The following is a 25,539-nucleotide window of genomic DNA, read 5'->3' on the forward strand; positions in this document are numbered from 1 at the left end:
TTCTATACGCAAACAGCCATGATACGCAGGGTGCCGATGGGAAGGTGCCCTGCCGATAGGTGGTGCCCCAACCATACATATACTTCAAGTTACAATTCCACACTGATAGAGTAGGTGAATACTCGAATTTGTCAGCAAACTAGCTCTCTGTAGGTATTACAGGTTCACTTTCTTCATGAATTCAGCTGTCCACTAGCCTTTTGGATGCCTTTCGTGCAAGCGTGCTGTGGCATCCAGCGCTGCAGACAGTGCGCAAGCCATGCTATGTACAGAAATCTCCTCCCGTGTGTGCGCAAGCTTGCTCTGAAAATCCCACAGCTTGCATGGCTACCGTAACAAAAAATCACCATGTAAATTCGCGACGATTTACGTCAGATGTGAGATGGATGATAGGTGAACAGGGGACCTCATGAGCACCCCGGCCATGCCATAAGGAGGGATCCTTATGAGCCGGTGACCCCCTAATATGAGCGGGTTTCCTGGACTGAGTTGCACACTGGCGACCATTAAAATGGTGGTACTCTTGTCAGGTCTCCAGATGGAAGATATCAAAAACCTTTTCCCCATAAATTTATGAGTTGTTTCAATCACAAACTTCATGGAGAGAAAGGTGAGAATTGCAGTTTTCATATTCTTTGAGATCATTAAAAGACTATTCATTATCACTATTACCTGTGCAGGCCAAAGTATGCCATTTAAAAAGTGGCAACTTCATGGTAGGCCTACTGGTAAATCAAATTTAACTGAGTGATGTTGGTACAGACAACATAATTTACAGACTGATCTTTCAGTCAAACGCTAATGTGTTAGAGTCCTAACCATGTTAGTCTCCGCAGCACTATAACAGGGATGCCAAGTTCAAAAATATCTTATGAGTGAGATTTTCATGACTCGGCATCTCGGCATGCGAATGTGCGCGTGAGCGAGGGTGTGGGAGGGGTTTTTTCCCCCCTGTGGCCTCCCACGGTAGGGAGCTTTTTCAATTTTTAGCTCTTAATGGTGCGATCAGGTGCATACTTAATTGACTATTTTTTACTTATTTTGAAAGACAAAAGGGAAATATACCTTCAATTGCAACTATCACTTTAATCTTTTGAGCTATGCTCATTATTATAATAGGCCCAAGTTGCAGACTTTGCCCGATGCGCGAGAAAAATGGGTGTCATGCATGAGATCATGAGATGGCCCCTAAATGCTTGTCTCATGCAGAATGCGTGAGACTTGGTAGCTCTGCTGTAATGCTAATGGTCGTTAATTTACAAGATATTATTACCGGTAGTCGTGGATGTTAGACTAAAAAAAAAAAGAGAAAAAAAGTGAGATAAAAAAAGAACAAACCCTTCTCCATTACACACTAGCACTCTATGCGGTACATCATCCACAGATTTTTACTCAAAAGTTTCTGCGACGAGGTGCCTTTCCGCCCTTTCTCTTTTGTTGTTATAGTTAGGGCAGTCACGTATGGGGGGGGGGGGGGGGGGTGGGGGACATTATCCAGGGGCGGATCCAGGAATTCTGTAAAGAGGGAGCGTCTTTATAGAAATATAGGGGAGGCGCATACCCCCCCCCCCCCATTCTTTTTTTAATTTTTTTTTTGTTTTAGCAAAAAAAAAAATAGACCAAAGGAGGGCAAGCCCCCGGTGCGTTCCCCCTGGAGCTGGATCCGCCATGGTTAGGATTACCCCGACTTTTGATCTAGATTCTAATGCAAATACTGTGACTGTGTAACAGTCCAACACATTAACAGTCATTAGATCTACTTGTACTGTTAGAGGTCTACTGTAATTCACAACTAATTTAATAATTGAATTTACAAGATAAATAAATTTAATTTACAAGTATAAAAAATTTACAACACTCACGAAGACCGAAGTTTGGCTTGGTGGGATAGCTTGGCAGCTTTGTCCCAGCGATGACTTTATCTTGTTGATGCCTGATGCCGATGGCCTGAATCTGAATAATAGCTCGGGATCACAACCAACAGCTCACTTAGCTCCCGCACAAAGAGTCCGGAAAAGATGGTAAAATAGTTCTAGTTTCTAACTGCTCCTCAACGCTTGCTTCTTACGACACGGATACCACTGCACACATACAACATGTCGTCACCCTGCTGGGCCTTGGCCTTGCCTTGCCTTGCCGTGTCACGTCTGACCTGCTATTGGGCAACAATTTACTGAAGAATTAAGCGCATGCAAACAGCATGCATGACACTGTACTACACGGCAGTAGCAGACAAGATTTCACGAGAAAGACGGGATGCACGAATGGCAGCGGTTGAAAATAAGCAGCAGATTGTATTGACGCTATGGTGGTGTGAGCGAGAGGGGTATGGTGTCTTTAAATATAGAATTTGCCAAAGAGCTTAAAATGTCCTATAAAGTATCAGTACTAGGTAGTTAAAACCTCTTTGGAATTTGCATTCTGTTTCATACCCCCAGCATTTGATAGATGGATTTGATATCACATAGAATCTAGTATTCAGTTGGACATCACATTTTTTTTCATGCTGATATTTTGCAGACGTTAGAAATAGTGTACGCAGATTAATGGTATTAGTGCATTTACAATAATAAATGAAATTCTGCTTTAGATTGTGAATTGAATTTAAACATAAAGATTATTTTGCTGCTGAATCTTCTTATAAAGCTTGTAATAAGGGCAGAAAAAATAACACAATTGTATAAACAGGTCACTTATTTAGGTTAAAAAAAATGAGAAGGCCTACTGCTGACAAAAGGTTTAATTTGGAATGTGCATGGACCCTTATATTCCTGATCAGTATGTTTCATCTTACTGAATTGATTGTGCGTAGTGTCCTGTAAAAAACATTGTCATGATTTCTTAATCATATGACATGGTCTCTCTAATCTCATACAGTAATTTAGACTTGCAATTTTTCCATACTGAAGTAGACTCTTGCCTTTGGCAAACCTATGTGCAATACGCATATATACCTTAGGGCCTACGGGCCCTATAGACTGATAATTATGAGAAGCAGCACATTTGTATCCATACAAAGGCAAGTTTTATGCAATATACGGTACTGAGATCGTCTGAGTCATACACACATGTACAATAAAAGCATTTCCATGTCAATGTCAATATAATTCTGCATGAATTATTTGTCTTGAGGCTGAATTGCATGCATTGGTTTAGACATGTTATTTTCCTGATTAGTTCTGATCGAAATGTTATTTCGAAATGTGCATGTAGCAGGGTATATCGAATATGACATATGGTACGGGCGCCTGATTAAGATCATCTTTCTTTCTTTTTTTCTATCTTAGCCTGTCATTACTCTAAGTGAAATTAAATTGAGTATGTGACTGAAAAGAAATGAGTATCCGCCTGTTTTGTCATTTTGACTAGACTTCTATACATCTGCAAAATTATGTGATACAGTGTAGTTATCTCAGAAAACTAATTAATCAATTAGTTTTCTGAGATAGGAAGTATATCTACTTTGGCTCTTTGTGTTTATGTATTCTTTTAGTATGCAGCCTCGAGGAAAACAATAAAGATCTCGTTTTGACCTTTTCGGCTCACATAGTTGTCTTCGAACATGTAGCCAAGACCTTACGTGTCTCGAATGACTATCGATATCCATGCATAAATCTTTCTTGTCTCTTCAAGAATAAAAAATTGTGCCAAGCAAGACATTTTCACCTAAACAAAGCAAAAAGAGCAGACAGCTGGATTTCGCGCATGCGTAAAAGAGATATCTGGAAAGACTGGGGTAAAATCTCTGAAATATCTTTTGGAGGAGCACACGACGATCCCTTGGAAAGATTTGGTATGCTACGCTCGTCTACAAAAACAGTAAACAGGGGACCTGCGATTTTACTGCGAACGGCGGACTGTGAATTCATCGTCCTTTTACGGAATTTGACGGCTATGAACAGAATATATTTAACGCGCTGACGGGGAAAGAAATCTAGCCCGATGAACCTCGCAAATCAGTCATCGGATTCAAGTTCGAATCTGCTTTTCGTCAATTTTAACCAAGACTATACGTGAGTTACCTTTTCCCTGGTTTCGTATTGCGATCACCAGTGTTTGTACACTGTGTGCGTGTGATCAACGATGTAGGCCTACTGAGTACTGTGCTACAGTGCGCTGGATATTCGCCCCATCCCCAGTGCGCAATGCAGCTGTGCAGTGCTGTGATAATGGTGAAATACATCGTTCGATACATAAAACTAAGCAGTGATGCAATCGCAATGACACTACACTACAGTGACAAAGCTGTACCTCAAGTTAAGCATGTAGTACTATTGCAAGGGTAAACTTGTAAAGACCGCAGCAGATCTTTTTAGATTAAGCTTTAAGTTTGAGTGAGATTAGTGACAACTGAATTCATGTTCTGCGCTGCATTGGTGGCTCGCAGACGTAGACAGAGAACCACCATGGCCCATGCCCAGGCCATGGCATGACTCTGACTAGACAGAAAGATCCGTCTGTCCGGAGGACTCTTTTACATTTTGCCATTGACGCTGTCCTCCGTAGACAGACGGAAGGTTGCAGTACCCATTGCTGTGTGGATGTTCTTAACCACTGTCTCTATGGAAAATTGGGTGAGGTACCTCACCCTTCTCGATTGCGTCTAATGCACTTGTCAATGTAATGACGCACCCCACTACCCCCGGACATGGGTGCGTCATGGTCATTTTTTGACTGACCACACGGGGTTTTTGACGCACCCCCACAGTCACTTTTTGACGGACCACACAGGGTTTTTGACGAACACCACAGTCACTTTTTTGACGGACAACACGGGGTTTTTGACGAACACCTAGGTCACTTTCTTGACGGACATCCTTGGTACATTTGACGCACCCCGTAAATACTGGAAGGATTTTTGCATACGCTTTATTCACGCAATTTCATTTTCTTTCGGTTCGTAAACACAATTTGTCAAAGTTTCGGCAAGTTTCCCTTACCCTGGCCCTGTAAGCACCGTACCGTCATTCACCACACATCACTCTGCTGCTACGATATTCCGAATGTATGTGCATGCAATCCACACCTGGCCGTGACTTGTCTGCAGATGCGCTGTATGTGCGCGGCCATTTCTAGTCCGGTTGAATGCAACACATGGACGATGTACGTTCGATGAGGAATAACGAGCACGCTGCTCACTTGCGAATTGCACAGCGTTAGCGAGCGAGTCGCGCACCACTAACACTCGACTTGCCTGCTACTATACAGCAGGTACGCGCAGTACGCACCACGCAACGGTATACCAAAGATCGTATACGGAAATCCGTATACGATCTTTGATTTTTCCCTGTGAGGTTGAAATCGTTATATCGCTAAACAGTCCGTCTGGCTTGAGATTGAGTATGCGTGATTTCATGAGTTTGTTGGAAAGAAAATGTGAGGAGAAAGGGTGGCTTTTAAATCATTTGCTTACCAGATTCGGGCAAGCATTTTTCCCTCTTAGGCCTACTCCAAAACGCTTCCCGACTTTGATTTTCACTTGCCGCGGGAAAGCGCTCACTGTAAATTCACTCGCGGTACGTACGTGTATCCGGTACTGGGTAGCGTGCAAAAATGCGTGCAGTTTTCCATAGCCAAGTGCATACCATGACGCACCCCTCGGTTCAGAATACTAGTAATGCGTGTTATGTTCCATAGCCAAGTGACGTACCATGACGCACCCCTCGGTCAAAAATTTGACGACAATGATGGGATTTTGACGCACCTCTCGGTCAAAAATTTGACGGACATAGCTGGTAAAATGACGCACACCTGGGTCACAAATTTGACGGACCAAACGCGGAAATGACGCACCCATGTCCGGGGGTAGTGGGGTGAGTCATTACATTGACAAGTGCATAATTCACGGCCGTAGGTCGGCAAATTTAAGCTTGTATGGTGAAATTAGCTTTTTAAGAATACATAAAACTCACCAGATTAATGAATAATCCAACATTTTAGTAGAATTTCCAACGTAAAACACAGTCTGTCGCGTCGTCACATTCAAACTGCAGAAACATACACTATGAATCTATTAGCCAATCACATGCGAGGTAGTTTCTACGTGTTTGTTTTACTAAAACACGTACCTCGCATGTGATTGGCTTACAGATTCAAAATGGCGACTTACTGCTCGCGAACGGCGATGTACTGCTCGCGAACGGCGATATTGCGATATCGATAAAATTTCTGCGTTATAACCGAGTTTATGTGAGTATTTCGATTGCACAATGTGAGAAATTTATCCCAAATATTACTGCATAATGTGTCATGTCATGTCAAACTTATTTGAACGTAAAAAAGCTGTCTGAAATTTGGTTTATCGTAACGTTTGATCTGTGCGCTACTGCTCCACACAGGAGCCGCAATCATTGACTTCGGTCTGTATACGGAGGGGATCCGTGAAGCCAGACGCAGTCTCCGCGGAACATTCCCCGACGGACAGATACAGACCGATCTTTCGGTCAAGACTCTGACATGACTGACAATGGGGCATCAGTGCTAACGTTAGATCTGCAAACTTAATAACATCAAAATCACAGGATATACTAACTACATTTTTGTAGCTTTTTTCCAAGCACTGCTGTAAATTTGAACCAAATCAGTCATCGGGATGCAAGTCATATGATGCATCACGCGTTACCCCGGCACGGGGTACCACGTTGTGTAGCGCCACCTCACGTCCTCTCAAGGACAGCCGCAGAGAAATGCATGCACTGTGTGTGTGTGTACATGTCATTCCCATGCCTCTGCATGTTTTGACCGAAAGATCGGTCTGTATCTGTCCGTCTGGGAATATTCCGCGGAGACTTCGTCTGGCTTCACGGATCCCCTCCGTATACAGACCGAAGTCAATGATCCCAGCTCCTGTGTGGAGCAACGCGCACAGATCAAACGTTACGATAAACCAAATTTCTGACAGCTTTTTTACATTCAAACAAGTTTGACATGACATGACACATTATGCAGCAATATTTGGGGTTAATTTCTCACATTGTGCAATCGAAATACTCACAGTAACTCGGTTATAATGCAGAAATTTTATCCATATCGCAACATCGCCGTTCGCTAGCTGTAGGTCGCCATTTTGAATCTGTAAACCAATCACATGCGAGGTACGTGTTTTAGTAAAAAAAACACGTAGAAACTACCTCGCATGTGATTGGCTAATAGATTCATACTGTATGTTTCTGCAGTTTGAACGTGACGACGTGACGGGCTGGTTGATGTGTGTTTTGCGTTGAAAATTCTACCAAAATATTGGATTATTCATTAATCTGGTGAGTGTAGTCTATTCTTGAATAGTTGATTTAACTATTCAAGCTTAAATTTGCCGACCTAGGGCCATGAATTAGACGCAATCGAGAAGGGTGAGGTACCTCACCCAATTTTCTATAGAGTCAGGCTAGTGGTTAAGAACATCCACACAGCAATGGGTACTGGTACCTTCCGTCTGTCTACGGAGGACAGCATTAAGAGTCCTCCGGACAGACGGATCTTTCTGTCTACTGCATGTTATACTATGCGTGCATGGTATGCTGTGCTAGCAATAGCGTGTGCTTCAGTGCAGTGCAGTGCAGTACAGTGCAGTGGCGACATGTAGCGTGCGCTAGCTCCAGCACCAAAATAATTTCCACTTTTTGGCAACCCAGGGTACAACCTTAAAAAATAAATAAATAATTCAACAAAATGGCTGATTTTTATTTGGTACCCTGGGATATCATTCATGTCATCATATGTCGATGACCAGATAACTCACTTTTCATGAGCCTCTTCCTAATTTAATTGGGATTTGGGATTGCGGCATATGCAGCCTGCACACTCACAATCAAACTAAATAAAGGGCAGATGGGCAGTGTGTGATCATAGCAACAGCATATCATCAGCAGAAGTTCATATCAGATGTCCTTAAATGCAAACCCACTGTTTACATTTCCAGTATCTGTCTAGCAGTGAGTAGCAACACAATTTTCTTTCTTTCTCTCTTTTCAGTTAAAAATAGTTATCAAATGCTTCAGTCAATAGTAACCAAATAAGTCTTGTGACATGATCATACTTCACACTGACAGCAACTTTACGCTTCTTAGTGAAAGTATGCTATCTAAAATAGAAAAGGGCTTTGAGAAATGAAGAAAAGCGTCTGAATTTGCATGATTTCATCTGATACTCTGCCTTTAAGATGAAGAATTAGTTAAAAGCTGGCATGAAAAATTAATGCAAACTTGCATTTATCTCCTTGTGAATTTTACCTCACCAACTAGATGAGATACTCCTTGAACTGCAATTTATTTTGTTGACTGATTTTTTTTTTCCATTTTTGTATGTGTTGTTAATAGTAATGTTTAAAAGTGGCTGGATGGTCTAGGAAAGAATCCGTTATAAGGTTGATTTGGCATTTCTGTTTAAAACTCTCTATTAAAGATTTAAATTTTTGGCTAGAGTTTCCATTTATTTTGTGATTTCATAGTGACTTGTTATTTGATCTCGTCCTCAAAATACAACTTAAGTCCTACAACTTCAAGTTCATAAAATGTCAGTATGAAGTATTTTTCAGCAAGAGAATCATGTTTTACTGTACATGATGTGAATGGTCTGGGCAGATTTTTAGAATGAGAATTTCTGTGTAACATACCTGAAGAGACGACAGATTGAAGCTGTCAAGTAGGTTGTGGTATGATTTACGAGAACGCATGATGCAAAATATGGTGCCAACCATGGTAGATCCTCATGGCAAAATCTTGATATCATGATTATTGTTTGTGAGCCATGATAAGTTCAGAATTCTGGAGATATGATTTCAAAATATGTATTCATGTGACCATCTAAACATTTATTCATCTCACACAAATCTTCATTAATGCCAAATGAATCCTATTGTGATTCATTTGTGATTTTGTTGAAGTCATCATTATGTAGATGTAGGGATTAGTGGAATGAAAATAACATTGAATTTTTAGCTCTAGCAACGTACATTTTCAAACAATAATTTTATCTTATCATTGATTCAACATACCGGTACTATAGAGCATGACATTTTTGCAGCATGAAATTTTCAGCATTCAATGCAGATAGTGTCGACAGGAACTTTAGCTTGCAATTTAATTTCATAAATCTTGGTATTCATGAAAGTTGCAAAATTACAATGCACACACACATTTCGGTTTTACAGTACACAAGTATAGGCCTACGTAGCTGCTACAAAAAGTATAGGATGGTGCAGGTTTCTATTATTGTCACATTTGGTGGGTACTTCAATAATGAAACTGCAGTGACAAATGTGTTTTGTCAAGACAGACTTCAGCATTGAGCATGAACTGAGCATGCAGTAGGTCTCACTTGCAGTGTAATGCATCATTTGAATGGGTTGTATTATGGGTTATCAACATCTAGCATCTGTGGTCAACATATTAATACTCAAAAAGAAAAAAAAATATGAAAAATACAGCATACCCATAGTCCCAGTTCTAATTCAAGAAATTATTTTAATGTATTCCAGATCTGATGAAATTAATGCATGATTGAGTATATTGTAGATATGAGACTCTAAAAATGTAGTTTTTATCAGTCACCCAGAATATCCCAAGATTACTCCATAGTGATGTCAATTATTTACCAACATTTTCGTACATACTTCACATTACAAGTACGTACCTGCAAGTACATGTACATACACACGTGTATTTCTATATGGGTGTACATGGGCCTTATCTTGCCCATCACAATGGTTGTTACACAAAGTACATGTAGACTCATTGTGACTTTGATGAAATTCTCATGACAAGTTTGCTTTTCAAACATAGTGTAGAATTGGTACTTCAGTGAGGCTGATGTTACCGATAGCTTATAAAGTGGACCTTGTTTGTATGTTGATGCTTCAAATAATGACTTTCACATTTGCAGGAAATAGAATGAAGTTCATGTTACAGCCGTTTTCAATGCTAAACATGTAGCCAGTTGTTGCCAAATGGAATGAGTGTTATTCTGATGTTCTCAATCACAAAATTGTTGTCAGTTAAGCTGAATGGGAAGTAAGACAAACACATACAATGTATGTCTTGAACTGTGAGGTACTGTATGTTAATTTGAAATTCTTTCTCTTAATTATTTTGTCCTAGATGTATGGAATAAAAAAGTTTTGTTTTACCGTTTTCATCAGCATTTCCGTGTAATTCAAAACTATTGATGTTTGTACTTGATGAACAATGATCCTAAATGGGTCTTTTTCACACAATTTCTGAAATTGTACTGTCTGATAATTTTCTCTTTCTGTTTTCATCCTTTCCTTCTTTTCTGCAGTTCCCTGGCAGTTGGGACAAAGAACAGCTACCGGCTGTTTTCTCTTACATCTGTAGACAAGCTAGAGCAGATTTATGAACATGGTAATATGCACATTAGTGAGTGACCTCACTAACCACTTACTGTATTTTTGTTGTAATAGAAACTGGTATAATTCTGTATTTTTTTAATGATTAAGCATTCAAAAAGAAAAATGATCTATGTAGGTCTTGATCTTCAACAATTATGAACCAATCTGCCTCATGCAAAGACTTCCTCATATCTTCATCGAATATCTTTCCTAATGTCAGCATGTCTTGTTCAAAATGTATTGTTGTTATTTTTATTAGATGGATAATGAAGTTTCAGACATCTTATGTATTATGTCAGTTTGCTGAAGATCTGAAGTAAGATTTTCGTTAAGAAATTCTCTGCTATGGTTGTTGTGCCATGCTTCGTGTTACACTATGCTCTTCATAGCTTGCACGGTATTCAGGATACATTAAAAAAAAAGACCCAATGACACAAGAAGTAATAAATTGAGGTGAAAGTTATCCAGTCAGTATCATATTAATGGATAATTGATCATGGGTTTTGATTCAGCCAGTGTGCCCTGGTTTCAGGTCGCATCGCTGTTCTGTACTCCGCCCTCATTTTAGAATTTATCCCCATGTTCTGTTGGCAGAATCGGAAGACATCTGCATCGTGGAGAGGCTCTTCTCCAGCAGCCTGGTGGCGGTGGTCTCTCTCACGGCACCGCGCAAACTGAAGGTGTGCCACTTCAAAAAGGGCACGGAGATCTGCAACTACAGCTATTCAAACACCATTCTCGCTGTCAAGCTGAATCGCAAGGTGAGCAGTCCTTCTCTTCACTGACTATGACTCTTCAGCTTTGCTTGTTGATTTTTCATTTTCCTCTTTGTCTCTACCCTCACCCCATTCTCTCTCCCTCTCACTCAACTGCTCCCCTAGTTTTCTCGTGCACAAGTTGCAGGAAGTTGTAGTAAAATAGCAACGAACTTATATCAGAATATTTCATGTCGGACCTTCTATAACTTGAATTGTATCAGTCAATTCTCTGTGTAGCTTTCCTCAAAATAATAACATTTAGTGTCACTTCGTGTCTGGAACATGCATTATCTGCAATCTTGAATATTGATTCATTGCACGTATTAATCATTGATATGTTAATTCCATGCTTATTGTGGAAAGAGATTTGTATGCTGAGCACTTCAAGTTAAGTTTGTACACATGTTTAACAGTCCACATTTATGAAATATTCAGTATGTTTGCATGCCTGCCAACTGATCAATTTTAATCCGAATATTCAGATTTTGCACTGAAAGAAAACACATTAATTTCAGTGTGTTCTGATTTTTTGGAAATATCTGTTAATAGTTATATGAAATTTATGAATGCTCAGATTTTTAAATAATTTTTCTTTGTTTGTTCAGATTTATTAAGTCTCAGGGTTGGCAGGTATGTGTTTGTATAAAATGTACCGATACCTGAGTCATTATACCAGCTTCAATTTTAATGTAATAATATCACTAAGAGCAGAATTACTGTATGTTTGGAACTTGACATCTGGCAGGTCAGTAAATATTGTAAACCATCTGGTATTCAAGTGCCACCACTTTTAAATCAAAGAGTGGTTGGTTGCATGTTATCAGTCTTTAGATAAAATATTCGATTACAGAGCCATTATAGTATTTAGATTTAGCTCTTACCGATCTTTGTTTTCCTTGCATTGCTTGTTCCAAGTTCATGTCTTTTTGTTGTCCCCGCCGAACGAGTTCGAGCAGGGGACTATGAAACGGGCTCCGTACGTGTGTGTGTCCGTGTGTCCGTCCGTCCGTCCGTGTGTCCGTCCGTGTGTGCGTCCGTGTGTGATCAAAACGTTCAAAATGCTACTCCTTCGTCATTTCTAACCCAATTTTGATTCTGTTTGCTTTATATGATAGCACTACATGGGAGCTTTGAAACTTCTATACAGAATTTCAATTGTGACCTTTGACCTTGACCTTTGACCTATATTGTACATTTTGCTTCAAAATGCTACTCCTTCGCCATTTCTAACCCGATTTTGATTCCGTTTGCTTTATATGATGGCACTAGGTGAGGGCTTTAAAACTTCTACACAGAATTTTGACCTTTGACTTCTTTGACCTTTGACCTTGATTTTTGACCTATATTGTACATTTTGCTACAAAATGCTACTCCTTTGCCATTTGTAACCCGATTTCAATTCCGTTTGCTTTAAGTGATGGCACTAGGTGAGGGCTTCAAAACTTCTACACAGAATTTTGACCTTTGACTTCTTTGACCTTTGACCTTGATTTTTGACCTATATTGCACATTGCCTACAAAATGCTACTCCTTCGCCATTTCTAACCCGATTTTGATTCCGTTTGCTTTATGTGATGGCACTAGGTGAGGGCTTCAAAACTTCTACACAGAATTTTGACCTTTGACTTCTTTGACCTTTGACCTTGATTTTTGACCTATATTGTACATTTTGCTACAAAATGCTACTCCTTTGCCAATTGTAACCCGATTTCAATTCCGTTTGCTTTAAGTGATGGCACTAGGTGAGGGCTTCAAAACTTCTACACAGAATTTTGACCTTTGACTTCTTTGACCTTTGACCTTGATTTTTGACCTATATTGCACATTGCCTACAAAATGCTACTCCTTCGCCATTTCTAACCCGATTTCGATTCCGTTTGCTTTATGTGATGGCACTAGGTGAGGGCTTCAAAACTTCTACATAGAATTTTGACCTTTGACTTCTTTGACCTTTGACCTTCATCTTTTTACCTATATTGTGCATTTTGCTACTAAATGCTACTTCCGGCGGGGACATATATTACGCACCGCGTAATTTCTACTTTTCCTTGTTGTTGTTGCATTGAGCAGTTTAAGGATATCTTTGCCTGCCCATTCATTTGACATCAAGAGTATTGCAAGCAATTATATATTAAGAAATAATACGGATTTTTACATCAATCAGTTAACATCTTTGGAATATTCCATTGTATCCAACACTGATCTCCTGCCTGAAATCCACTTCTGATGATACTGATGCTCATGAAGTCAACTGTATGCATAATATGTGTGAAATGTGTGGCAGCCCTTCTCTTCACTGAAGTGGCCTTGCTGACACGTTCAAAGCACACCTGATTAGTGTGACCTTGTGTTTTAATTTGACTTTTTTCCCCCAACATAGTGGTAGCCAAGGCACTTCAACTGACAGAAAATGAGTCATCGCATTTTGTTAGCATAGCTCTGTGTTAATCTATTATATGGCTTCGCCTCCCCCCCCCCCCCTTTGTTAATAAATGGAATTACAATGCAATGATAAAAACACTGTTTGGTTTTTAAGTTTTTCCATTGAATCCTGTGAAGATGCATTCTATAATAACACACATGCCCACTCAAAGACAGACAGACAGACAGAAAGATATACACACACTCATGTACACGAATAGAGCATGAACATTTCCTTGTTAGATAGAGACCTGCCCAGTGTATTTGCTCTAACTGACTCTGTCTTCAGAGACAAAAACCCATCAAAAGAATTACAGGAGATGGTGAACTCTTCCAACTGCAGGCATAATGGTATCATTGCAGTACCCTTTCTATGACCCAGGTCTACTCATTTACTGTGCATTTTAATGTGATTCTAGGTTGGCTGCAGTGAAATGACTTCAGAATATCATTATTAAATGAGGGTGCACCTGTAATGCAAGAGTTTATTGCATGGAACAGAGAACTTTTATGGCATTTGTAAATGTGTATATACCCATATTTTCACATTATCATTATACCTTGTACATGATAAGTTACCTACAGTACATGTACTGGACGTACTGGACAGTTTAGAGTGCTGAGCACATGGATACATTGTGGACAAAACCAATGCATCCAGGATTCTGTCTGACGTGTTCAGTGATAATCGATCCCATGGAAACCTGACAGCCCCATGGGTTAACAATAATTGATTTAATGTTAATGTTGTAACCAGAATTTTGTTTGAAAAGCATTGCACAATGTGATGTTCTGTGCCATCTCTTCATAACACTACAGTGCACTCCTGTTATAACGAACACAGTTACAGTAGACTCCCGTTATAACGAAGTCCTTGGGACCGGCAGTTTTCGTTCATTATAGCGAAATTTTGTTAACCAAACAAATAAAGAATAAGAATACTTAGAGTGGATAATGTTGCGGCCCGACTTCTTACTTCGTTGTAACCGGAATTTCTTTATAACCGTGTCCGTTATAACAGGAGTGCATTGTACTTTTATGCAGAGATGGCACAGAACATCACATTGTGCAATGCTTTTCAATGAAAAGTTGCCCTCTTAGTCTCATACAAACATGTTTTCATTTGAGATGAACAGACTTTTAATGCACATTTGATTGCACTTCTGTATCAACACGGCCTAGACTTTAAGTACTCACTATGTTGGCCAAGGAATTAATTAATCATACAAGTGTATCCGTGTCCGCATGTTTGATCAGCTTAAATTCAGCTAGTCTGTTCTTTATGTCGATTTTGCATCAAATGGGATCTCAGTTTATCACTTGTAGATGTGTGTCACCTTGTCTGTGTCCCTGAGTTCAGCTGTCCCAAAGAAGGGCAAACTCCATACAAACTAGATCATGGTTTCTTTGTGACATTTTAGCTCAACTTCTAGTTCTTGACTCATGAACATACCAGTCTTTGATTACTGAACTTACATTTGTTGACACTGTACATGTGCTGATTGATTGCATTGTAAGCATATCTCTTTTGGTCAGTCGACACTGACCAAATCCCATGGGGGGGGGGGGGGGGGATAATACATGACATCTGTATGATTAGGAATATAGGTTTAGAAAGCAGCATTGATCTGGCCTGGCAGGTTGACACTGAATTGTTAACACATCTGGGGGAAAAGCATCAGCATCATTATGTACCTGAGGGGTATGTTTCAAAAGTTCACCTGAATATACGCAGTGGGATGTTCACACGGATGTGATAATAACTGCCAGAGGTCTTTAAAATGAAGATTTCATGATAAAGCAATACTTTGTAATTATGATGCTACATCGCAAGTCTTATTTCTCTTTCAGACTTAACAAAAATCTGTCACTCCCCTGTTCCTTGATGAATTGTCAGACAATGGCAACAAAAAAAAATTGTGATTTAAAGCAATAATTGCTTGCTTTCAATACCTTCCCCCCAACCACCCTCTTTCTACTATGTCACAGTTTAAGATGGAAGAAGGTGGGGAAGCATAATTTAGGTATTTTAAATGCGTACTTTTTATTATATGCTGACTGCTGTTGGCAGGCTTGCAGCACATTATGGATGCATCATGAAATTATGCACCATTTAGTAGCAAACATCTTTTTTTTTTGACAATTTGATACCAATGTTCATTCTTATAAAGAGAGCACCAGAATCAGGTTGAGTGGTTTGGACAGAAATGGTTCTAATTCATCTCTATCAAGAGTATGATTAAAGTTGAATTCCATCAGTTATGCATCTTAGCAAGTAAGAAAGGTCTTTTGCAGTCCAGCACTAGATTGTTGCTAAGTAAGTACAATTGTATGATGCACAGTTTTGCTAACTATTTTTTGCATAAAATGTTGTGTGATATGAGACTGTTCTAATTGCTAAATGCAAATGTTTAATTATGCTGTTGTTTGCCATTGTCTTACTTTCAGAGATTAATAGTTGCACTTGAGGAGAGCTTGTATGTTCACAATATTCGAGACATGAAGGTACTACACACCATACGGGACACGCCCCCCAACCCAAACGGACTCTGCGCACTCTCCATCAACAACGACAACTGCTACTTGGCCTATCCAGGCAGCAGCCAGATTGGGGAGGTGCAGATTTTTGACACGGTCAACCTCCAGGCGGTCACCATGATCTCTGCCCACAACAGCCCACTGGCCGCGCTGGCATTCGATACACTCGGCACCAAGCTAGCCACTGCTTCTGAAAAGGTACGTGCTCAGAAATGATACACTATTTATCAAGAAACACACTATCAATGGAATTTTGTTTTGAAGTACAGAAGAAAAAAATAAGAAAATGAAGTACTACAATATTCCACCGTTAATGTGTGATATGTGGGAGTCTTTAACCTCTTTTACATCTCGCTGAAGCACTAGATATGGCCAAACTGAGCAGGTACCTATATTACAGAGGATACTGTCAGCCAAAATCTAGCAGTAAAGCTGTCAGAGAAGGTGATTTTTGGCTTTATAAGGCTGTCATCACTCACCATGTACACTTCAAGCTCTCATTGTAGTTGTGATCTAGCTGTTGTCCTGGAAAAATTGAAAAGTAAATAGAAAAAAATAAATCTGTTTGAGCTCAGGTGTCTATAGACTTCCTGGTTCCTTAATGTTTAAATTACAAATGATATAATGCTAATTTATGAGGACCTAAAACTTCATTAATGTCATTAATGTTGATTTTCAGGTATCCATGATTTGGGCAAGTTGTAATTCTGTGGATGATGTTCATATTTTGTGCAGGATTTCCTTCTGAGATACACGTACATCTGTCCTGCACAAAAGGTGACAGAAGTTAGTGAAACAGTATGTGTTGTTTAGTTTAGATACTGTAGGTGGCCAATCATTGTTCCATTGCAGTCACTGGGGGCACAGTTTCAGTATGCCTGTAATAGTTCTAGTAAATATGAACATTCCCCCTTTTCAGGCACCTAAGTCTGACATGATGTCATCTTCTGAGAGAAAAACAGCAAAACCAACACTCTCCCTCTTCCCTCACCCTCCCCACACACACACACATAGTCAGAAACGCAAGTCGGCGAAGAATGGTATTCAGCATGCATTCAAAAGTTCTAATGGTTTTATGTTGATGAATCCATGTGAATGATTCAATGTTTGATCTTTTGCAGGGTACGGTCATCAGGGTGTTCTCTATCCCGGAGGGCAAGAAGCTCTTTGAGTTCAGGAGAGGAGTGAAGAGGTGAGACAGTGCTCTTTGTCTTGGTTTTATTTGAGACTTGCAGCAAAATACTGATTTGTCATGGGTATTTCATCATTTCCAGCAGTATCACAGAGTAATCTAAAAGCAACTTCACATTTACAGTCGTAGTGACATTTAGAATTTTGTTTTGAATGATACCTAGGTAATTAATGCATGTTTCATTCCTTTATTCTTGGCTGCAGTTTCTTAGGACACATGGTACATTGTACAAATGGTTAGAAATGAAGTGTTAAAAGGTAGGTGTAGCTGGAACACTGAGTTGAATATTGAAGCTAAATGGACTGGTTCCACAGCCAGATTGGGGGATGGTCATCGATCATTGGCTGGCTCGGTCAATGATGTGTCTTCCTCATTCTCACTAGGTCTGTGGTTCAGGACCTAGTGAGATGAACCGAGGAATGTCATGTGTAACCATGCTTACGAGGGATAAGGGATTGTGAATTTGATGACAATACCCTTTAAAGCTCTAGCTATGTATTTTTATTGTTAATTGGGATTTTAGATGTTGATTTTCCTCAGTGTCATACCATCTTAAGATGTGTTGTAAATGGAAAAAATATATGCTATCTAGATTTACTTATTAGATTATAATGAAAGTGATTGAGCAAATATCTCTTCTTCTTTTTTCTTATTTCTTTTTGTTATGATTTTTCCAGGTGTGTCAGCATCAATTCCTTGGCTTTCAGTGCTGACGCAATATTCTTGTGTGCTTCCAGCAACACAGAGACGGTTCACATCTTCAAGCTAGAGCAACCAAAAGAAAAGTTAGTCCGTTTGTGATGTGTGAAAGCACAGTCTGTTGTGTGTATCAATGTTTTGGGCAGTTATGTACCCTTCCCAGTTGCAGCTGTTATTGATGAATGTGCAAGGTTCAAAGCAGACCATTATGTCTCAATTTGCAGCCATCACATGGTAGCTGTCAATTTTGAAAAATGCATTTTGAATAGGTGATACTATGTTGATTGTGTTCAGTACATTATGAAGAAAATGAGACAAAGCAGAAGAGTAAAATTAGTTACAGATTTTTTTAGTTTTGATCAGCAGAAAGGATTGCATTAGTCTAGGCAAAGAAATACATTGTCTGTAGAATAGGGTTGCAGTCATTTCTTTTCATGTGAGAGAATGTTAAAAGAGAACTGCTACTCTTTCATCTGTTAATACTGAGAATGTCAAAAACCAGTGATCATCACAAGTCTTTATACATAAAAAATAAAATGGATACCAGAAGTGATGCCTAATAACTTAATTTACTGGTAGTTTGTACACTGAGTGATGGCTTCACTACTAAAGTAAAGACATACTTTTGTTCGTAATGCACCATTATTTAAACCAACTTTTGCACTAGCAATCCTGATAGTAAGCAATATTAGTGTCAATTCATTATAAGCAATTTCCATAAAAAAGTAATCCTTTGTTGGAAGAGGCCCTCAGACTTTCTTTTTATCACAGATCTAGGTATACATTTCTTTTTGATTGATTTTTATTGTGCATCGCAGTGCACTATCTGCAGTGGCGGATCCAGGGGGCAGCGCACCGAGTGCGCGCTCCCTTTATTTTTTGCCAAAACAAAAGAAATAAAAAGAAAAAGTGGGGGAGCGCATGCGCCCCCTCTTTACAGAATTCCTGGATCCACCCCTGATCCGTACTCTACATGTACATGTAGCATTTTATTAGTATGGCTCTCTCTTTTTCTGAGCTTGATTCACTAATAGACATACCTGTTTGCTAACAGTTGGCACTGTTATATTGACACTAGTTGTCGGCGAACATGATCACTGTAAGCCTATATGCCATTTATTTTTTGAGGTTTTATTTTTGCAAATTTCTCGAGTTAAGTGCTGTTTGTGAAATTATTAGCTCTGATCTTGACATGACCTCTACATTTTTCTGTTCATTGATGTACTCCATGATTGCGCAGTTAACCTGTCATGAAATTGTTAAGAAGCCCCATTTGAAAAAAAAAAAATTAGACTCAGTAAATATATGGTATATATATACAATTTGTAGCCCCTCTGATCTCCAATGTACTATTACCTTCACAGCAATACGGCACATAGGTTGTCTTATTTTAGCTTAGTGTAAAGTTTAAGGGGATTTACCAAATGCTAGTGAAATAGCTTGGCAGGTAAACAACCAATTATATTGGCATTGAAAGGGTTTATGTAACATTGAAGTGTTTTGCTTCCCATATTTGTCGCAGGCCAGCGGAAGAGCCCTCAACGTGGATGAGCTACCTAGGAAAGGCCTTGATGACCCCAGCAAACTATCTCCCATCACAGGTCACGGAGGTCCTGACCCAGGACAGGGCCTTTGCCATTGTCAAGCTCCCCTTCTCAGGGCTAAAGAATGTCTGTGCCCTAGCAAAGTGAGACACCATTCCTCTTTTCCTCAAAAACCCTGTGTGCATTTTGTGTGCCTTTTGCCTCTTTTCTTCTCCTTGTATTTTCTTGTGCAGTATTTCAGATGAACATTATTAAGCTTTCCTTTGTAACTGTCTGTTTTTGAAAATGACCCCCTTGGTTTTCGTACTTCAACACCAATGTTTGCGAACTGTCATTATATTCTGTAAAAGATGAGTAAAAGTATGCATTTGTTCTGGTACACACAGGTTATATAATCTGATTATACAAATTCAAAATGTAGTTGTCTACTCTTGTGCTAGAGTTGCGTCATTTAGTCAAGCTTTACTTCCATTTGTGATCTCTTCCTTCCACACAATATTGCATCGAGTCTAGTGGTTAGTGGCTTACAGTCCAGCTAAGTTTTCACCTATGTTTTTCACACAGTTTTGTATCAAGTGGTAGAGTTGGGGTAGTTACATAAATACTCTTTATGCAGTGCACTCCTGTAGTAACGAAAACAGTTATTATTAAGTAAAAGTTTAGGTTCCAAAATTGTCATCTATATATTATTGCATACTCCATCGCTCGGCTGTTCGGCTATAATAAAATTTTGATATAACAAAAGAAAACTGCTGGTCCACAGGACTTTGCTGAAAAGGGAGTTGCCTGTATACATGTATGTCTGTTTGTCCTCTCCCTCATTAAACAATAATGCATCAAGTGCTTTGATAACATTTTCAATCATTTTTGAACACTCATATATGTTGCATGCTCTTCCCAAGTCACTTGGTAAGGCATTATTGGCTAGGGCGGTGGCTGTTAGTCATGTTTATTCTAATATGTCCCCCTTCACATAGCATCATATTATTTAAATCAGTGAAAGCAGCTTTTCAGTCAGGCTTTACTTTGTACCAATGTGTCCATCCACTTTAATATCATGCAGTATCTCCAAGCCACGTGTGTTGGTAGCAGCAGCAGATGGCTTCCTTTACATCTACAACCTGGACCCCACAGATGGAGGAGATTGCACACTACTGAAGCAGCACAGGTAATCAAAAAAAACAAACAAACAAACATAAAAACCACACCCATAAAGTCTTATGTGCCATTTGTTTTCTTTGCAAGTCCTTACTTGAGTAAAGTGCGGTCAAGCGGCATATTCCCATTAGCAATTCAGTGCGTTGAATGCTGTAAAACTAGAAACATTCGTGGCGAGTAACTTTCGTGAATTGGAGCCAGTGGCCTTTTTTGCCTCATGAAACTTCCAACCATGAAAAAATTACGAGTATATTACGTGTACTTGATTGTGCTGACAAATACTTTTGTATACATTTTCCTTTTGCGCATTGTGACTCTTTGCCAAATTCGCAAAAATTTCATGCTTGCAAAAAATTGCGGTTTTACAGTAAATGCTCTATCGGAGGTCGGTGTTCACTGTATGGAACATCAGCCTTTGGAATCTACTCGCTTTATGGTATGCCCGTCAAAATTCTTCATTGGAGGCAAAAGCAGAGCTGTCATGTCCCCTTGAGCCTGCAAGAGGATCTCTAAAATGGGAATTATTTCTTTGAGACCTAACTAAAGAATATGCAAACCTTGTTGACTTGGGAGTTGTTATTGCTCACTGAGATGAATATAACACATTTAAGCATCTCCCTGATACTCTAGCTCCTTGGAAATTCCCCGATTTTGATGTGTGGATGTTGGCAAGCCTGCAAGAGGAAAAGAATTCAGAATAAAAACTTGAGTAGACAGTCGTCATACAAGGTATTCCTGTATTACAGATGACCATGAGCTTCATTCACTATATCACAGCTTTCCTACCAACACATGTATCAAAAGGTGTGACTGTCCCAACACCCTCTCATTATTCGTCTCCCAGGTTAGACGGACTGAGCGAGGGCAGCAGTGGTCTGGCCGGGAGTGGAGCATCTGCGTCTGCGTCGGCAGTGGGCGGGGAGAGCGCGTCGGCCGCGGGAGGCCAGCAGAAGGGTGATGAGGGCGCGGTAGGGGGCAGGGGAGACCAGGCAGTACTCGGCTTCAACCCGTCGTCCAAGACATTTGCAGCGGCGACAGTGGGGACACGCAATGTGGACCTCCTCTCGTCATCACCACATAGGAGCCCCGCTAAAGGTGACTGAAGTGACCCATACACTTTTTGATTTCATTCATGGAACAGCAGTCAGGAATACTACTTGTTATTCCCTTCATGCTAATGATGCTTACTTGCACATCATGTTTTCTTTGCCGCACTGTAGAAGAAACAGTACAGTGCACTCCCGTTATAACTAATGCGGCTATAACAAAATTCTGGTTCCAAGGAAACAAAAATTCAGGCTGCAACAATATCCTCTCTATGTTTTTTTGTTTATTTGTTTGGTTATAACTAGATTTCGATGTAACGAAAGACAATGGCCGGTCCCGAGGACTTCGTTATAATGGGAGTCCACTGTAATATGGTTTTAGTTATCAAGTGGAGCCTCTGCAGTGTTGACATTGTTCTGCTAAAGGACCTTGCTATTTTCATTACTGGTACCCTAGTGTTGCATGGGGAGTTAGTGATGTAGATATAAGAAAAGATTTTTAGGGTGTCATGATTTTATTAGTTTTTTAATAGTGCTACCAGTCTAGATCTGCTTTATGCTTTGTGCTTTGTGAGTCTGTAGATCCGAAATGGAAATCAGTGTAAGACATGAAAAGATGAAAATATGGAGAAAATAGAGTGGACTTTGCCAGGTTAACTTCATGAGATTCAAGGTTACTGGACTCCGTTGGTTTGTGGTCAAGATATGGCCCAGAGGGTATTGTAAACTGATGAAAAATGGACAAGAAACTTATGCCTCTGTTGGATAAATTAAGGTGGCAATGTCTGCAGTGGATGTAGATGTAAGCAAATGCTCTATGTGCCATGTATTTTGGGAATATGATATTTCATGAATTAGGGCTTGTGTGACATTTTTAGGAGTGGTTGACTTTGTGACCGAGAAACATGCTGACTGAATGAGGAAAAAGCATTATCACTTTTTGAGAGAAAAATAGTAATTCTCCCACCTTGGATGCAATATTCAATTCATTTGTGTTACGAGAGACAATATATTTGTGGATATTGCTCAATTCACAAAATTTGCAAAGATGAAAACACTGAAATGTATTGCTCTTATAGTGTCGTACACATTATGATTTGTGTGTGTGTGTGTGTGTGTGTGTGTGTGTGTGTGTGCTTTTGAGCACAAAAGTATCGAGTTATCCCATTGTTCTTCTCAAGCGTATTGCAATGTTCATCCTTATTAAGTATTAAAGTTGGCCCAAAGAATCACTTAAATGGTGAACACCTCCTGCATAACAGATAATGCACTGCTACCTAAATTCTCTTTTATATACTTGGTTCTTACAGAAGTGAAACCCACGTGAATCTAATATCAAAGAAGATATTAACCAAACTGGTAAATGTACACCTGAATGTGATATTCCTTCTCTTCCTGTCATGTCCTCACCAGACCCGATCTCGCCCAGTGGAGCGGACCACGGGCACAGCAACGAAGAGCTCATTGTGGCTGCAGACAGTGTTGATGACCAGTTTGGCGCCCCCACAGGGCTCAACCAGCTGAGACTCGACGACGAGAACGAGTTTCCCCCCATGACACAGTGCACGGAATGACGTCTCAGACTGCGATCCCGTAATGCTCCAAGATGGCCGCCACGAATTTGCTTTCTAATCTGTCAACAGTCTCACCTGCTGCGATTGTCGCTAAGGTATAGTCCGCGAATGGTGAAGATGTGCATTATCATCATTACGTTGAGTTGGGATGCATATCAACAGGTTTGGCATGTGATGCTAGCTGCCTCCTTGTTGCAGCATTTTCATTTGAAGTGACTGTTCACTCTCGCATCTATCAAACGTGTCAGAAAAACTGGCTCTTTAATGTTTACCATGCTTTTTGTCGTGCTGTGAAAATGGCACAGGGAAAATGATTGATTTATTGTGTCTTTTTGACCATTCCGTAACTCTAATGCACCTTTAGACCTGCCATTGATGAATACTCGTTCTTTTGTTCGTGCAAAGAAAGGTGTTTGTGAACATGCTGTCCTAGTAGTGTGATCCGTCACTTCAAATGAAGCAATCTGCGTCGTTCAGATTGTTGATTTTGCAGAGGCTGTGATCACACTGTACTCAATTTCTCATCACAAAGTTGACATTTGTTCACTACTGTTGTGTTATTCGCTATGTCGATAACATAAACATATAGACAGAAGCCTCATTTACCAAACGTCTGGGGGAGGGACACAGGGAAGGTGCTAAAAAACAGTTGTCTAGAGACAACTTGATTATACCTCAAATGAATTGTGGACAACTGAAAAGGGATATATTTGATATTTCTTGGTGAAACATTACAAATTTGGTACAAGCATTTCTCAGAGACTCCTTGCTGTCTCGAGCAGAAATTTTTGGAACATTTTAGAGGGCTTTCACTGGGGGTCTGCTTCGTCACAGGAGTACCGTATGCAAAGCTGTGGCTCAAGATTTGTAAAATACTCTTCCAAAGTGAATGGAAGAGGAAGGAGGATCATAGCATTTGAAATCGATGCGGTTGGCGCCATCGAAATATCTGTATAGGGATGAGAGCGGTTTTTGGCTCCTAGAAGTGAAAGTTGAGCCAGTGAACCCATGTTGTGTAATGGTCATCACCAGTCATTACTAGCATGAAATATTGTGTGCAATGAAATTGAAATTTGGTAAAAATAAGCGCTTGAAGGGGCATTTACAACAAAAAACACATTTATAACCAAAACTTATATGTGAAAGCAAAATCAAATTCATTTCATTATTAGCTGTGCCATATTACCATGTTAATTTGCTGCCAGGGAAAAAAAATGAAAAAGAAGGAAAATCAACCTTAAATGGTGGTACAACCTGTACGTACTTGCAAACTATAATTGCCTCATTCAGTCTGAGTTAGAGTGCAGTCATGGCTTTAAGACTGTGATCATTTTTTGTCCCTTTTTTTCATCTTTCTTTCTTGCAAAGGAGATTATATGGATATGATAAACTTCATTGCCCTTCAATATGTATTAATGCTCTCGGTGGTAAAAACTGTCCTGCTTTGCAGTCTATGTAGTCCTGTATTGGTCACTGCAGCTGAACAAGCTTCATTCCATTTGTGCAAGAAAACTAAAACTGAAAGCAACGTTGTGGTGCAAACTGCGTATATCAAGTACAGTGTATCTCATCCCGAAAATGTTAGATACAACACTGGCTAATATAAGATAAATGCCACAGTCCCCTTCAACCCCTGTTGACATGTAAGAAGTGGTGTTTTGTTCACAAAGTAATTTCTTCTTTAAATTCAGAATTGTAGATATAGGTTACCCTGAAATGATGCGAGATGAGCATGTGCTCTGCAGGCCACCATTTTGGGCCTTGAGAGTGACTGCCAAGTCTGCAAAATCTGTGTGTTTTGATGCCAATACTGGGCACAACTTTGTGACGGCTGCTAAATTGATAGCTGCAGAGAAAATCAAGTGATTGGGATCATGTTGCATGGTTGGTGGTTGCCTGCATGGAGGGTGGGGATTTACTGTCAACGACAACAGAACGTAGACTGAAATGAGAAGTATTCACCAGGTGGGATTTATGTAACAAATGCCCCACCGTGCTGACTTGCTCATGGCATGACTGCATGGCAACAAGGAAGCTAGAAATCACTACACTGCCAAAATGTTCGTCACCAGCTTCTAATAGGCTCTCTTGTCAGCATTTGGTGTTGTAGATCTAAATGTGCCATAGTCATCATACACATTAAAGCATACTTGATGCATATGTTGGACAGGAGAATTCTGCTTCTCCGGATATTTATTACACTGTTGCAATAGGTTTACTACAGTACATGACGAGCATCATCGGGTGTTTCTCACCAGATGTTA

The 25,539-nt window shown here is 39.8% G+C and overlaps 1 protein-coding gene across 1 annotated transcript; it reads left to right on the forward strand.

Annotated features, from left to right (window-relative positions):
* The first annotated feature begins 3,830 nt into the window (after window positions 1-3,830).
* LOC139741093 (WD repeat domain phosphoinositide-interacting protein 2-like) lies at window positions 3,831-23,681 on the forward strand. Its single transcript, XM_071651683.1, has 10 exons — window positions 3,831-4,013; window positions 10,276-10,358; window positions 10,940-11,106; window positions 15,973-16,260; window positions 17,184-17,254; window positions 17,932-18,039; window positions 19,476-19,640; window positions 20,561-20,665; window positions 21,500-21,750; window positions 23,115-23,681. Exons 1-10 carry the CDS (start codon window positions 3,943-3,945, stop codon window positions 23,273-23,275), a joined length of 1,470 nt encoding a protein of 489 aa, XP_071507784.1. The 5' UTR covers window positions 3,831-3,942; the 3' UTR covers window positions 23,276-23,681.
* Window positions 23,682-25,539: the final 1,858 nt, after the last annotated feature.

Source organism: Diadema antillarum, unplaced genomic scaffold, assembly GCF_040938485.1.
Source record: "Diadema antillarum isolate AM-2024a unplaced genomic scaffold, OU_Dant_1.0 seq00000901_RagTag, whole genome shotgun sequence".
NCBI classification, from domain to species: Eukaryota; Metazoa; Echinodermata; class Echinoidea; order Diadematoida; family Diadematidae; genus Diadema; species Diadema antillarum.

Bases quoted from the DNA above. Each gene is read 5' to 3' on its own strand.
- LOC139741093 (XM_071651683.1), top strand. From the start codon at position 3,943: ATGAACCTCGCAAATCAGTCATCGGATTCAAGTTCGAATCTGCTTTTC. The intron at 11,107-15,972 runs GTGAGCAGTCCT...TCTTACTTTCAG, and splicing joins CTGTCAAGCTGAATCGCAAG to AGATTAATAGTTGCACTTGA. The intron at 19,641-20,560 runs GTGAGACACCAT...AATATCATGCAG, and splicing joins AATGTCTGTGCCCTAGCAAA to TATCTCCAAGCCACGTGTGT.